The sequence below is a fragment of the Seriola aureovittata genome, chromosome 11, assembly GCF_021018895.1.
Source record: "Seriola aureovittata isolate HTS-2021-v1 ecotype China chromosome 11, ASM2101889v1, whole genome shotgun sequence".
Classification (NCBI taxonomy): Eukaryota; Metazoa; Chordata; class Actinopteri; order Carangiformes; family Carangidae; genus Seriola; species Seriola aureovittata.
The window spans coordinates 21,390,008-21,407,097 of record NC_079374.1 but is presented as its reverse complement, the minus strand read 5'-3'; the positions used below and the strand labels follow the sequence as shown (position 1 = coordinate 21,407,097).

The following is a 17,090-nucleotide window of genomic DNA, read 5'->3' as shown; positions in this document are numbered from 1 at the left end:
AACAGCGGTTCTGAGGCTTAGAGTGGGCTGCTCCACTGTTGCCATCTTGGCAGAGCCTGACCCTGCCCAACTCCTGGCTAATTCCAAATTGGGCACAAAGGTGGGGTGTGTGTGGACTTCGGTGCATGCTAGTTTGTGACCAGCATACACTCACCCACCTGTTACTCAAAGTGGCATGCCCTTAATTACGCTTAACTTTAAGCCCTAGTCAAATTTAAACAGGTGAGTTACATAAAAATTCATTTAGACCAAAACCGTTTTTGTACCAGATTGTAAACATGTTTATTTCTGCCGTAAAGTCTGGCATTTTAACATGATAGTCTATGAGAATTGACTCGCTTTTGTAGTCAGCCTCAAGTGGCCATTTGAGGAACTGCAGTTCTTGGCACTTTCTTGTTGGGAGGTTTATGCTTGTTTGCAACAGCATATTTTCCAAGCTGCCGTGTGGCATCCAGAGCATGCTGGACAACAGAGGGCACTATGGTGTTGCTGCATTTATAATTTTTATTTATTCACCAGGACCAGCGTGTTTAGTTAAAGCCTCAGTGTGTAAAATTCAGATTTTGGTTACTCCTAGTGGTGGTATCAAGACAATGTGGCACGACGATAGTGTTGTAAACTGCCATTCAACCTCATAACTTATTCATTAGTTTGTGTTTTAAGCTTGTTTTCTCAAAGCAGTTCAAGACATTTTTCAATTTCATGTACACACAGTCAAACTTTGTGTTTACTCCCTCTCCAGAATTTGAATTACATGAGGCTGTAATGAGTTGGCACAGCGCCACCTGCAAAATTTTCCACTCGTCTCTACAGCCTCTTTTGACGTTAGACAACTGCTACAGCGTTTCCTCCTCATCCTCAGCTGTTGCATTCATATTTAAAACAGGCAGATTTTCCTTCAGCGAGATATCGTCCACCTGCTTGGGGCCACTGTCCTCAGGTTCTTCAGGTATGGATGGGTCTGAGTTACTGATCACGTAACCTGGGAGAGTGGCGTGCATGCTGATCACAGGGGGGCCAGTGCTCCGGTAAGCACGACTTGAAACAAGTGTGGTGGAGCGTGTGGAAGGCCCAGCCCCAGCCAGGTGGGACTGACTGCTGGTGCTGTTGTTGTTGATCCCCACAACCACAGAGCCGTAACGGTAGCGGCCGCAGACCACCGGACCCTCCCACTCGAAGGCCAGGTTCCATCGAGTCCATGTTTTCTTTATCTCTGTCTGGACCTGCGGGGGAGGAAAGGACAAAACTATATTACAAAATTATCAGAGAATGCAGAATAGACATCTCGTCAACTGAATCATATCATATAAATAAAGATGTTGCTCTTCACTAGCATGTTTGTTTTCTGTCTAAGCCACATAATGCTATGGCAGATAATAACAAACACTCTTGTTTGCTGGACACAGCCATGTACTGTTTTCTAATGAAAATTCAACTATAACCACAGTGTATGGCCTCAGTGACTAAAACAATGCATTGAGAGCAGCTTAAAGCTCTGTAGCGCAGGGTGTTAATTCTAAGAGCTGAGACCCTCTCATATTACGCAAGTCATTTGGTTCAGTATTAATAACAAAGTTATGCTTTACGGAGCTCTGATTCAACAGACAATAAAAATCCTCTGTTTAATTTTAACTTGTTTGAACTGCAGTTGGTCTGAAGGGTCTTGGGGGTTGAGTGCTCCACAGGACTCACAAAAAGTGAGAGAAATGGCAGAAATTCTGAGTTGGGATTGTTGGGAACAAAGTGTATGAGACAGAAGAGGGAGACAGAGATGGAGAATTACTAAAGTCATGACAGCACTTTTTTCATTACATTTCATTTGAGATGACAAGAAACATATTAATTGAAAAAAAAAGACAAAGTATGTCACCAATGTCACATTTAACTTCAACAGATAGACCCTTGACTGTGTGAGCCACTGGAGTCATTTTATAGTTGTTATTTGAGTTTAAAACCAATCTAAAGTTGTTGTTTTTTCACCATTCACTTTGCAAAGTTTCTATCTGCTTTAGTTTTGCAGTGTTTGGGCTTCTTCTATGTGATGTAAAGAAAAAAAAAATCCACTTACCTCTCCATTGCAGAAGCAATAGATAATGGACACAAAGAAACCCTGAAAAGAAGAGGTTGACTCATAAGTTGTGAGCTCAGATCACAGTGGACCTCAAGCGAGAAGAAATAAGCAGTGGGTATAGGATAATCCAACCATTTATAAAATGGCTTTCTTATGCGAACACAACACAAACACTTTCAGCAAATGAAGACAATAAGGATGATCCAGGTCAGCAACTATAATCTACTTGCTTCCAATAGTGCTCATGTAGAAAATAAAGAACAAAACCGCTGCTTCTGTTCGGACTCCTGTGTTCTTGCTTCCTGTTACAGGTCAGACGTGTGTCTTTGTGAAAGTGATGGATTATGGGAAGATAAGAAAGTCTGTGCCGAAGTACAGTATGTATGTGTGTGTGTGTGTGTGTGTGTGTGTTTTGCTGGTGAGAAACAACCAGGCAGTGAAGCTGTGAGAAGTCTAAATCAACATAGTGTAGCTCTGGATAAAATAACAGCTGCCAGAGAAGTTAATCCTCACAGTCATTTAATAAGAAGGTATTTACCAAGCAGAGAAAAACCGCAACACTAATAATAATTTTATCCTTCTTTAAGACCCCAACTTTAAAAAAAAAAAAAAAAAAAAAAGTCATTTAAATAACTTGGAGTTCTAATTATACACATTTCTATGAGAGGACCTGCAGGAGCATGAAAGCTGTCACTGAAATTGCTAAAAACACACACACACACACACACACACACACACACACACACACACACACACACACACATACACACACACACACACACACACACAAAAGACTGAAAGTACAAATACCCTGTTGCCAAGGCTGTACCACACATGCAGCTGCCTGAGAGACCGAGAACTGAGGGCTCCCTAAAGTTTCATGCTCACTGTGCCAAGTGGTTTGTACTTATGTAACAGAAGATGGGCGTCGTGCCAGAACATTTCCATTATTGTTTTATAAAATGTATCTGATGTTTTTCTGTGAGGCTTGCTTGCACAAATTTTCCAAGTCGGATTCACCAAACTCTCTTAACTGGACAAACTGGTCATAAATCACTGGCTCCAGCCTGAGTAATAAATGTGCCATTAGAGCAGCACAAATTGCGACAGAGACAAGTATGAAGAGGAAATGATTTGAAGCTCTGAAAGCATTCCTCTAAAGCAAAGCGGTCCATATGTAATATGAAAGGTGGCTTTAACAGTCAAAAAGATATTAGACCAGAGAGTATTATACTATAGTCTACAGAGTAGTAGGTGCATTGTTGGGTCCAACAGATAACCCTGAACTTTCAGATTAATTCAGATTAAGGTGTTACATTTCATTTCAAATTTGTGCAGTATTTGTTCATATATAAGAGAATATTGTAAAAACATTAACATTGGTGCCACAAAAGTACTTAAAACAAGCCACAGAACAATTCTGTTCAGACGATTTCAGCCCCGAAGCCTTTACCTTTCCTGGCATTTAGTTCCATTCAGACTCTCAGCATCCATCTTTTCTTTTGTTTGTAACTTTTTTTAATAAAACTTGGGTGTACTTTTTTGTAAATATTTCATGGACTAGAACAGAACACCTTTTATTTCAACATAATTTTTTTTTTTCTTAAGGCTCAGTCTTAGCAGATGTGTGCTACTGTGACTCAGTGTGTTCATTATAATCTTTTCATGAAAGTGTATACGCCACTCATCTCTAGGTGCTTTGCAGGTGTTGGGTAAAAGACATCAAATAAACAACCAATGATGAACCTGATGAATAGAGCTCTTTCCCTCTCCTCTTCTTGTCTGGGTTTATTATAGTTTATAAGTTTGTCTGTGCTGAATGGTGAATAAATAAAGCAATACAGTGACATATGTCATTATTTCAATACTGTTTGATGTTATAGAGCCTCAGTTCCATCATGAATGTGGATCTCTGTTCTTTTGACTTACTTTCCTTCATCTGTCTGTTCTCATAAGCACAATCATACGTTTACAGGAGCCTCTGACAGTGCATGTCCTTAGAGACACCATGTAGGGACCACTTCCATTAGACTCCATACGTCCTCCATAACTTGTAAATACTCTTAATTAACCAGCATTTGGATTCTCTGTAAAGGTGGCCATTATTGAAATCAGAGAGGATCTGCAAAGCAATGGAAATCTTTAATGAAATTTCCAGGTGAAATTCTAATTATTCTGACCAATTCAGTTTTTAATTATCAATTTTGAGCTGTAACAGAAGCCAGGGAAACATATTGTTCAGTGAGGTGAAATATACCAAATACAGCAATGTTAGAAATATTAGACAGCAACATATTAAATACTAAAAGCTGTAAAATATTTTTAGAAAGTGTGAATAGACTGTAATAAATACAGTTAAGGTCGCTATAATCCATTATTTTCATAGAGGTGCAAAGCCATTACTGCCTGGCAGGTAACATGTTTTTGAAGCTGCATCTGTGTGGTAATATCGTGGCTGCAGACAGAATGTGCTCATGCTGAGGTGGGTGGAGTGATACAGCTCAGGGTCTTCTTGGCACAAGAGGTGGCGAAGTGTAATTTGTTTTTTACCCGGCATGAAATTGTGCTTTTGTTGCGTCTCTGGCCACCATCACAAATGCAACCACGGTGAGTCTTTTTTTTGGGGGTTTTGTTGACAGAGGCACCCACACACACACACACACACACACACACACACACACACACACACACACACAGCCCTCTCACGACAAAACAATTCACGTGTGTTAAATTTGCCTTTTACACTTTGATATAAATTATTTGAACACGAGTCAAGAATAAAATTGATGTCATTTAAGTGCTTGAGGAATGAGCTAATTCAATCCCTCTTCTTGATTAAATACCTGTAGCTTTCAGATTTCAGTATGAATTATGTGCAGTCTCTAATTGAAGGACATTTTTGTGCACAATTACTTTATGCATAGGTCACACACTTATGTACATTCATCAATACGATGTATATTCCCCCAGACATCTGACAACACAGGTCCATTATTTCTACACACCACATTGGTAAACTGCTCCATGCTTGAGCCTCTGCCTCTTTAAAAACTACTTTACAACAAAACTGCATTTACTCTGGAGAAAGTCAATATGAAACGCTTCTGTGCTCTTTATTCTTTGTCATGTTTTTGTGAGTATGATATATTTATCCAGATGAGGATCCATTATGAATAATGACTCATTTTTACCAACTGGCGAGAAGATGGCTTTTCTGGCTCATTTTTACTTCACGCTGTCGTTGTGTGACCCACGACTCCTGACCCAGTCTCTTTGACTGGTCCAGATAGACGCTTCCTGCATTTTAAGATGACTGACCATCTCAAAAAGACTCTACCACATGATTTATAGATGCCTGTGAATAAAAGTAACATTTGATGCCTCTTTGATTTTATACTATAGGGAATTCAATAAATAGAGAGAACAGTTTGAAATGGATTGGCTGATGCAAATTAGTTGTACTGTATATGAATGTCATTTTTAGGAGACAAGCAGCTTTTTTATGATGAAAAGTGTACTGGAGGATAGAGGAGACAACAGTGTAGTGATGCCAACATATGCTTTCTTTTTATGCTGTCTTTGCCCCTTTGAAGTTTCACCTAAGGCTTTTAATCTTTTAACATTAATCCCATCTGACCGCAAAGACACTTCCTGATCTTTTTTTCTCAGTTTCCATATGTTAAATACAGTATGCGTATGTCGGGTTCTAAATATACTTCTTAACCTTCTGAGTTAAGAAGCACTGCTACCTAATATACAATAGGTTGCTTTGGGAGATGAACAAAGGGGCAATCAAAGTGTTCAAACTTCTAAAACTGATCATTACTGGGAAAATAGGGCCTCGTTAAATTACATATTATCTTAAATTATGTCTGTTTGTTAAAACTTTTAAAACTGATCATTACTGGAAAATAGGGCCATGGTAAATTACATATTATCTTAACTAATGGCTGAATTAACATTTACCAAAAATATGAATACAAAACCTGTCTGAAAAATGAAATAAATAAAAATGAGCCAGAAGAAATGCCAACGGTTTTAACAAAAGAGTGCAAGCCAACGCATCTCCTGCCCTGGCACCGTGGGATCACTTATGAATTTTACCTGAAATGAGCATCATTTATAATTTATGTATGAGTATTTGTGGCTGAGCTCCTGTATAATGATCCTATAATGAGATTAGCTCCATCCATTTTAATTTTTCCATGTAAGGGCTCATTTCCACATTCATTCATTACGTTTGAAATTGTTCATTTAAAGCTAAACAGGACAGAGTTCTGACACTGAATCACTCTCATTGTCAAGCTGCTACATTTGAATAATGCAGTCTTGATTTGCAGGTTTTTACAGGTCACAATGAGCCAGCCCACAGTGGGACACACACACACACACACACACACACACCACAGACTGTGATCCATGAACTCTAAATTTGTTGTGTGTTAACAAAACAAAGTTTGGGCGCCTTGGTAGCTCACATGGCCCACATAGGCTTAGTCCTAACCGCAGCGGCCATTGTTTCCAGTCTGACCTCAGACCCTTTACTGCACGTCATCCCCTCTCTCTCTCTTTCTTTCCCTGAATTTCCCCTCTCACTGTACTCTCTGAATAAAAGCAAAAATGCCCGAAAATATAACTTTAAAAAAACAACAAAAAAAAACTAAACAAAGTTTGTCGGTGTGTGTGGAGTTAGATAGACTTTGAGATATTGACTTGTTGCCGTAATGTAAATGAGATATGTGTATATGTGAGAACCAACTTTGAGCTGGCCATTACGTAAAAAGTTTCTCATATCACATAACTGAAAGGAAGACAGAAAGTACCTGAAACGAGTTGAAGAACAGCTCACAGTACATGCGGACCTCCCAGCTCAGCCCCTCAAAAGTATGAGGCATCCCCACAAAGATGATGTAGTGGATGCCAAACACGAGCACTAGCACAAGGGTAGACTTTGCCAGTTTCCTGTGGACACGGACACACACGCACGCACACACACACACACACACACACACACACACACACACACACACACACACACACACACACACACACACACACACACACAAGCAGAGTACAGTTAGAAGTAGTAAAACTGAAATTGTGTCACAAAAATGCAGAAGAACAAATCGTTTTCCAGTTGATGGTGGTAATAGAACATTTATAGATGACAACTGCTGTTTAAACTAAAAAGAAGGAGGAGGAGAAAAGAAGAATAAACAAATGAAGATGAAGAAGAAGATGAAGCAGATGAAGACGCAAAACAAGAAGAAGAAGCAGAAGAAGAAGAAGCAGCATCAGAAGCAGAAGAAGCAGAAGAAGAAAATTTGATCCTGTTGCAACCATATTGGACCTGACAAGAGTCAAGATTGGCCTGTAAACAACACAAATAAATCGATTAAAAGCATTTCTCAACTGATTTTTGATATTCAAGGGTTTATGACTGACTATGCAGAGTGCAAAAAAAGTTTTGTCTGCAGTTACTTAATCAATAAAAAATAATCTTGATAGTTAAGGCTACAGTCACTGTTCCATAAAGACGAGTGTGTATCAACATTCGGCTTACATAAACTCAATTACTTATGTGATGGAGAATTCACATAAGTCAATCACAGTCATAAGGAACTGTAAAAACTCAAGCATGCATTTGGCTTATTTCCTTGGTTAATACGGAGACGAGGACACACACCCCTACATAATTAAAACCCAACCTCAGTTGACTGAGAATGTCAATGCAGGACGTGATCAGACTGTGACAGCAAGAATAGGCCGTCGACAATTACATAGCGAAAGATATTATAGTAGGGTTGCAGTGGATAAACCCCTAATTACATACATGAATGCACATTTGAGAGTTCAGTGGTGCAAAAATAACTGGCACTGGATATTGAAAAAAAGTAATGTGGTCAGATGAGTCATTCTGCACCATGTTCTCCACAAGTGGGTGAGTGCATGTGTGGCGTACAGCAAGAGAACAGTACAGGCCTGAATGCTTGACCTCTGCAGTGAGGAGATCGGGTGGCTCTGTTATGTACAGTATGTCAGCAAAATGTCCCCCCATAGCATGGTTTGGGTCCAATTGTCCCTTTAGAGGGAACGGTCACTGCAAATCAGTTAAACTTTATTTTAGGTGATCACCTTTATCCTAAGATGAAACATTTCTATCCTGATAGGAGTGGGCTCTTCCGAGATGACAATGCCTCCAATCATAGGGCACGAGAGGCCAGCGAACGATTTGATGAATATGAAAATGATGTGAATCATATGCTGTGGCCCTCAGTCACCAGATCTCAACCCAGCTGAACACCTCGGGGATGTTAGACAGTACTCTACCATCATCAAAGCACCAAATGAGGGAATATGTTTTGAAAGAAGGGGTTTATTTGTGCATTGTGTTTTACGAGTTACCTAACTTGACATTTGTTTGCCAATAGTTTTGAGACTCCATAAATGTATTTTAATACTGCAGATATTGATATTAACAATGTTGTTTGTTGCCAAGCTCACATTCCTTCCACAGATTGAGCCGAGTCTGGCTTTCACATTTGTTCTTGAGGGAATATTAATTTGAAAAGAACTCACTCCGCTTCCTCAGCACTGTAACTACTAGAGTGCAAGACTGAAGCGCAGTGCAATTTTTATCAGCCCACTATTCAGGCTTAATGTTAAGGGAGCAGACATTGTGAATTCAGCAAAGAAAGTTGGGGTCTCTGTTTCCCCTAAGCATGTCACAGCTTTTTTCATATCTTGCTGACTTCAGTCAGAATCCAGTCGGCGAACTTTCACATCTATATCAAGTGACAGATGTTTTTTTCTGTAAGATCGCTTTTTCTTCAGGGACTATTTCCTGCTGGAGACATATCCTGTATCCTGTACAGGATTACAAATCCTAAGTAATCCTGTAAAGCATTATATATGTTGCTTTGTGAGCTTTACTCCACAGCTGTGTGTACTTCTTAAACATGAAATACCTTTCAGCCCTTACAAACAAACTTTTTCAAGCAAAATACCTTAGCATTAGAAACACACAATGGTAAACTTGAGGTATATCTACCAGGCTCATGTACATGCATCTACGTACATCTCCCTCATGTTCAAACACACGCTTCAGTGCCAGTGCCTCACAAGCATCAACCAAGACTTTTTCATTTGAACACCATGTGAACTGGCAGCAGCTCGGGACATGCAACCGACCTAATCGAGGTGAAGATTCCTTATTGGAAAAGCAGCTAGTGTGTTTTCATTTCCCTTTGTCAGCAGAGAGAATTTAAATATCTACACTGCCTTATAATTCAGATGAGGATGTCATCTCTCAATTCAGTGTTTCATGTGACCCATCCTGGGAGGAGAGGGGATATTTCGTAACCTCTATTCAAACTCTGCTGGGGATGTAGAGTCCTGTGTACAGCTCAGGAAAATGGAACAACAACATCTCTAGGCAATGAGAATTCACTGGTAGTAATTCACTGGAGATTACCACCCTCCTCACAGGAGTCATTTGGAAAACAGTAGCAAACCAAATCCAAATGATGAACTTAAAACAACCAGAGAGCAGAGCGCATCCACATCCATTCCACATATTTGCTTCCAGTCACTGAACAGAATTGCAGAAATTCTTCTCTACCTTTATATAGTACATGCCTTCTGACAGAGGTGCTCCCCTCCATTGCAACAGTAAGACTATGTGGCAGCTCTAAATTGTCACATGACTCCCTCTCCTCGCATTTAAAAAAAAAAAACAAACAGGGAATCAGCCTTGGTAAAACTGGTCCATCCTTTAGCAATTACATTTTTCTTTTACTTTAGTTTAACATTTAATGCAACTTTGTTTTGGCTCATGTTTATTAAAAAGATTAATAAGTTGGAGGCAGTTAAGTAAACATACAACTAGATATCTTTGTAAATAAAAAGAATGTATGTAAGTTACTCGTGATTCGGGTTGCAGATAGTGATTCTACCTACAAACAAAATCACCCACCCCAACAGTTATTATCACTCTTCCTGCTTCACTGCTTCCTTTACTTTCTCTTCTTTGGTGCCCTAGCTTCACTTAGATTTTTTGATGTATAAAACATGTTGTATTTGGCTTACATTCAACTTCCAACATGGCTTCCACTTTGTTGCACCTGATCACCATCATCTTTTCTGACTAATAGTCTCCTCATCTCCACAAAACTACCTCGCTCGCAGCATTCAAAATGTTACTCTTCTTGGATAATACGCTGTAATCATGTTTTTATCTGATGCCAGCATCAACAGGGGAGAATAATAGTGATAATTGCAGATGTGAAAATGCTAAAACACATCATGTTTTTGCATATGTATGTGTGTGTGTGTGTGTGTGTGTGTGTGTGTGTGTGTGTGTGTGTGTGTGTGTGTGTGTCCTTTTTTTTTTTTTTTTTTGTAGCAACACCACAGCAAACATCGAGAAGGTCCAACATCCCACCCCCCTGCGCAGACCGTCCCACTCCTGCCCTCACAATTTTTTACTAAGGCACTACTGAAAGCATACTATCCTCCTGTGTCATTTCCTGGTTTTGGTAAATGAGAGAGAGCGGAAGAAAGACACCAACTAAACAGTTCATTGGTGCCTTGCTGCCATCCTTGTTGAACATACCACCAATGTTGCATTTGCAGGACCTTGGGCATCATCAGTGACCCCCTCCCACCCTCCCCACATGCTGTTTTCCCCCATGCAGTCACACAGTAAAAGGTCCAGGATCATCTGCTTAGACTGCTGGTTAGACTCCTAAACTCATGGCAACCATGATCTGCCTACCCCCTTCTAACTGTTAGCTGTTTGGGACCTTTTCCAGTATAAAAAACACTGACCTTGTTGGGACCACTAGTCCTCATGAGGACCGAAGCCCAGTCTTGATGAGGCAAAACCTTACTTCTGAGGTCTTTAAATTTAGGATTAGGTATGAAAGAAAGTCAATGCAATAGCTGTGTGTGTGTGTGCGTGCGCGCGCGCGTGTGTGTGTGTGTGTTTGTGTGTGTGTGTTTTTGCTCATTTGCATGAAATATGCATGTGTGCTATTCTAATTTGACAAAGGGATTCGGATACAAATAGTAAATGTAACACATGAAGCACACCTCATAAACGACTACGTTCACAAAAAGGCGGGTAAATATGAAGATGCTTATTCTAAGCTGAAAGGCTGGTGACATTTTGCATTTGTGAGTTTCACAACAATCCAATTAAGAAATGAAAAACCAACAATGAATTGATTAGAGCTAATGTTTGTATCAAAACACAGATTTAACTTATTCCTTTGGATAGGGCTCTGTTGTTGTCCAAAATCTATTAAAAACACATCAGTGAGCCACACCGTTGCCCTGGGTGACATGTTCCTTCATTGTGATAAACAATTTATTGCAAGTCAGTCTCACTGTGCTGCGACAACACTCGTTATCTGACTAATTCCACTTTTGCAAATAGTCCTCAATACATGTAGCACTTACTTCTGTGTGAGGGGATGTTTCCTGGACTCTATATTCACCAGCTATTTGAGGAAATGAATGAGCCTTTTTTAAAAGTTGAACTACTGTATTTTCGACAAGTTCAAGTTCAACACTTTATGTCTCGGCAGAAAGTAGTGGGTTTGATGCCGAGAGCCACAGACAGGAGCTGGGGAGTCAAACAGTATTGACAAATGGCCTCAGCATTGTTGATTTTGGTTTGGCAATTAAACTGCGGTTCACAAATGTTACATCTGAATCAAGCTGAACCGTAGGATATCATATTCAGAGGCACCTGTCAGCCTAAACATGCAGTGAATGCCGGTCGATGGCAATGGCTGTATATGTGTGATCAGCACACGATTTACAACAAACTCCATCTCCGGACATACAACGAGTGGCTGGTGTCAGTTCAGTACCTGTACTGTTTTCTGGTGTCGTATCTCCCTGCATTTGTCTCTCGAATTTTGGTGGCCAGCACTCGCACAATGTTCACAAACAAGACAAAGTTGAGCTGAAATAGAAGAAAAGAGATGGAAAATTCTTTATTTGTGCAATAAATGTAAGATACCTCACTTCCTGTTGCTGTAACTGACAATTTAAAGAAAAAGAAATAGGAAAATCATTTTAAATGATGTGTGAACCAACAAACTGATCAAAATATGAACTGTGTTTCCAATTAAAGAGCAACAATTATACCGAATTGTAAACCAGATTGACATATTAATGACTACTAACTATACTAACAGTGTATCTAACTTTCTAAGACATCTTTTGTATCACAAGGCGGGATAAAGTGAGTATTGAGTGGCTGCAGACAACAGTAAAAAAAGAAAAGAACAGCTTGCACACATGCCTTTTTTTGCCAAGTTCTGGGATTTCTTCTCAAAGACTTTAATGAGACTTGGGCTGAGTAATTTGAAAGATGCAAATTACGTCTTATTTTTTTCGTAGCTAAAGACTTGCACACTAAATCTACATCATACTTTCAATTCTATGTGCCACTTGGATGAGACTGAATGAGAATATAGTGACATATACAGCTCCAGAATACACATGCAACCTGCCAAGACCAACAGCACCATGTATGCAGATATAAGCCAGGACCTGAAAGAGTGTTTCGATTTCAAATACTTCACGTAAATCTTCCTCTTTGTATATATTTGACGCGAGTGTCAGTGAATTCTGTTCATGTGTAATCTCCTCCTCATCTTACTCTCGTTATTAATATAAATAATTAAGACAAAAATAAAAATGTATTATTCTGACCTGCTTGAAAGGAAATGCATCACTTTAATGAGACAGCGCCATCTGGAAAACCTCACCCTGAAAACCCTGAAAATATGTCAATTTGTTTGAGGAGATGAAAGAGTAGCTATGTATTGTGATATTTACAGAAATATTGTTCATCAAGGACAGTGATGACTATTAATGTCATCATTCCAGTGGCATAATCACATCTTTCTTAATAAAATCGAATCACAAACTTGACACTTGACACACCAAAGGTTATTAGATGCCTCCTCTAATTATCTATTAATATATCACTATGTGACAGGCGGTTGGCAAGCAATTTGTGGTGATGCCTGTGTGTGTAAATGTTTGTACATTTACTGAGAGCAGTAGCAAACTGAAGAGGAGATATAAAAATCACATAAATTGTACATTAAAATTCTTCAATAAGACTCAATTTCTTATCTTGAAAAGCTTAAAATGCACGCACAGACACACACACACACACACACACACACACACATCTCAACTTGAATTTTTCCTCCATGTGTATTTGAAAGCTGCCAAAAGTACAGAAACAAGAATCTACTGTTGGTGCTATAACATCAACTATTGATGCATAACCAACATTTATATTAATGTAACGCACCCGTCCAGCCACCCCTGTGTGGATGTGAAAGTGCTGTGTTGAAGAGACAATTAAAAACAGCAGGATTTACCTGATGGCCTATGAATTAAATAACAAAACTCAATGATTCTGTGCACTGTAATAAGAAATGCATCATTAATAAAAATCTGCACAGCAAATTTCGGTGAGAAAATGTAGCACCAAATACCAAAGTACCAGTTGCTCCATCTGCTGCCTTCCCTCCTCAGTCCTTTAATTGTTTTCAGGCCACTCAGGATGCGCTCAAAACAAGAAGATTTCAGTAATTATGGAGATTTAGAAAATTGATTTCAGTTTTTGTGATCCTCACAGCAAGACACTGCATGAACTCCTTTATCTATCCTCTGTGCTTTTATAGCAGGCTCCAACACTAAAAGATGGAGAGAGAGGGTGATAGCCTTGTTGTTAATCCTTACTGATTTTCATGATTTGCATTGACGACAAATGCTATTGCTCCAAGCCAAAACGCTCATTTGAATTTGAATTAGAGGAATGCAGACAGTGACAACAGCATGTTCTACATATTCATCACTAAACACTTGCTGATATACAGCTAAATCTGTACACTTAAGAGTATCACGTTTGAAAGTCACATAGATCTTTAGTAGAACGAAAACAATGTTCTCATATAAAGAATCATATCGGCATAATGTCTCCCAGTATCAGACAAGGAAAGTCAGACTCAGCCTTGATTTGTCCACCCTGCTCCTCTCAGTGTGTTTGTTAGTGTATCTTTCTTTGGATTAATTAAGCTCAGAATTTGTTCACAAACACACACACATACAACACACCTACATATCTTTTTAGCTGGTTACTACATGAAGACCTATGTTTGTTTGTCTCAATGGAGAAAATACTTCAGGGATGCTGTTTGCAATTGCCCATTTTGTTGCAGATAGTACTACGGGCAGAGGCATCTTTGAAGCTGTGTTTACACAGTTTTCTATTACTTATAAATTCCCAGCAGAGAACAGCACTGAAAGCAACCGATAAATTCAAATCCTGCACTTTGCGACCTGTGTATAAAATACTGCTTGTCACAGCTAAAAGTAATGCAACAGTCTTGCACAAAATCCTCCTTCGTGAAGGTTATAATATTCAGTTTTATTCAAATTGTTTCAGAGGTGTTGATTCAACTGTATGATCAGTTTGGATGATGTAGTGTGTGGTGCTGTTGAGCTCTATTACATTATACAGAGAGGTGTTTCTGTTATTAAGCCTAACTTTATTGGTATCAGTGGAGTGGCCAAAATTATAGAAACACCTGGACACCACGGCTAGTGTGCATGGACTTTATATAGCAGTTGTTTTACTGATGGTGTATCTATTTCAAATATTGGTTATCGACCTAATTGATTTATAATAATTAAAAGTTTATCGGTCAATCCTTAATTATTAGCAGCTAAGTTATTTTTGTAAAAAATAGACTACAGGTCTGATATTCTGGCAGCCCTCCACCCATTTCGTTTTGTCTTTTTTTGTCTGCTTGTTTTCTTTTTTAGTTCTGTTTTGCATCCCGTTTTTGTGTGATTATGTGATTCTCCTGGCGGACGGGGGCAGAGTTCTACATATGAATCTCCTCTCTGTTTGTGAATTGTACTGTGTGCGTTGTCTATTGTGTTTATTGTGGGTGTGTTTGTACTAAGAAAATCATTTAAAAACAACTGTAAAAACAGTAGCTACATATTGAGAATGAACTTTCTTTAGTAACCTTAAATAATCAACAGGTTGGCTAGCTAACCTGTAGTCACCCCCTCTTCAATACTGATATTAAATGCAATAGTGATGGTCAGAATATTGTGCTGAACTGTTGAATTGTGTTTTCTATGTCTTCTTTTTCCTGAACTCTTTTCTCAGGTAAGATCTCAGTGTAACATCATTACATTGTGTGAGAAAGGCTTACTGCAGCTTCTTTAGGGCAGCTGTGCCTCAGGGGGTAGATTGAATCCCTGGACAAGCTACTGTTCTCCAAATTGCCCCTGATGGCTACCATCAGTGTATGAGTGTGTATGGGAGTGACGTATGAAAATGTCATGTATTGTAAGGTGCTCTAAAACTAGAAAAACGCTATATAAGTGCAATCCGTTTACAATTATGTATAATTTTATCCACAGCAAGAAAACATTCCAAGCAAGTAGTCAGAGTCAGAAGAGACAGCAGCTACTGGAGAAAGGCATTTTATTTTTTTCAACTACACTGCCATGTTAGCTGAGTGTAAGCTGAGAGAGGAAACTGGCAAGTTGAGACCCATAGAGTCAGAATAGCCACATTTATGGTTGACACTTCAGTCATCATGGTCAGGTACAACTGAGTAAAAGACAATGACTTCATATTTTAGTTTTGAAGATGTTTCACATCGCGTCCATCAGGCTTTATCAGTTGGGGTCAGATGAAACATAAAGTCTCTCGTCTACAATGAATTCAGTAAAAATAACAAAAAAAAACTGGCAGTTTCTGAAAGCTGAGGCACAGTAGGTCTAGGAAACCGCTTGTAATCATACAACCACTATGCAACAATCTGTTGCACATTAGTACAAATCACTGTAAGGCATGAAAGCTGACTGCCTAGTAACACAAAGGACAATCAGCTACTTACATCAACTTCACTCGATTAATAAGTAATTTTATAAATGATGACCACTGTCATCTCAGAAGGCATCTTAAGCTCCTTTTCCGTCACTAAGCTTTCACCTGCTTTGACAAAATGCCATGTTGTTAATTCATAATGATTTAAAAATGTTATAATGTGTTCCTGCTGTGACAATTAATAATAAGTACTACTCAAAATAATCAGAATGGCAGGCAGGCTTTTTATGAAGTCAAAATAATGCTTGATGTTGGCGAGCTTAATGTGGTGTCAGCAAATATATGAGAAGTCATACAGGGAGCTGTTTGGTCCTCAATATGACACAGCCATATTCATTTTGATACACTTCAACTCCTGCTTGGAATATGTGATTTTGAGTGAGGAAGGGAAGTTTATACAAAGAGCGGATACTCTAACTCAGACACACATATATAAAAATCCCCCAGTTTCGGGATGACTGGCCGTGTTCAAAAGTAGTTCATTCTTACTTCTTACAGTCATCAGTAAGACCCGCAAATATCTATGCAACTTCTTAAACTGTGCTCGCATTTCAAGATAGCAAATTCACATTGACACTCTTACCCCAATGGCTGTCAGGATGGGAACTTGGTAGATCCACTTAATGTTACCAGCACTCAACTCCCAACATCTGCAGTTGACACAGAGAGGAGAGGACAGGATGATGTTAGAGAAGTAGGAAAAGGAAGGAGCAAAGCAAAAAAGAAGATGGTTCCTATTATCCAAAAGACGTCTGGAGGTGCAGTGAAAGATGAGACAGACTGAGAAGTAAATTGGCACCGAATAAACAATTAAGTTCAGCGTGAAGGGAAAAAAAGGAGGTTAGGTATTATATTTTGGTTAAAATATAATCAGGGAAAAGGATCACAGAGAGGACACAAGAAAAGCAGGGACAGAACAAGAACTGGAAAACAGATGTAAACAGAGCCAGAACGAGGGGAACTTAAAGATGGACAAAAAAAGCAGCATTTACATAATTCTGAAATCTAAATGGCAAATGCAAAAGGGAGGAAGTAAAACAACAAAATAAAAGAACACATCTAATATCCTGTGTT

The 17,090-nt window shown here is 39.0% G+C and overlaps 1 protein-coding gene across 1 annotated transcript in view; it reads right to left on the bottom strand.

Moving 5' to 3' along the window:
- Positions 1-250: 250 nt before the first annotated feature.
- The window catches only part of pth2ra (parathyroid hormone 2 receptor a), a 47,318-nt gene continuing 30,478 nt past the window's right edge, over positions 251-17,090 (bottom strand). The window contains exons 9-13 of the mRNA XM_056388673.1: positions 16,600-16,666; positions 11,950-12,044; positions 6,895-7,033; positions 2,069-2,110; positions 251-1,223 (exon numbers count right to left, since the gene is read on the bottom strand). Coding sequence (XP_056244648.1) covers positions 837-1,223; positions 2,069-2,110; positions 6,895-7,033; positions 11,950-12,044; positions 16,600-16,666 — 730 coding nt within the window. The 3' untranslated portion in view covers positions 251-836. The remainder of the gene's footprint in view (positions 1,224-2,068; positions 2,111-6,894; positions 7,034-11,949; positions 12,045-16,599; positions 16,667-17,090) is intronic.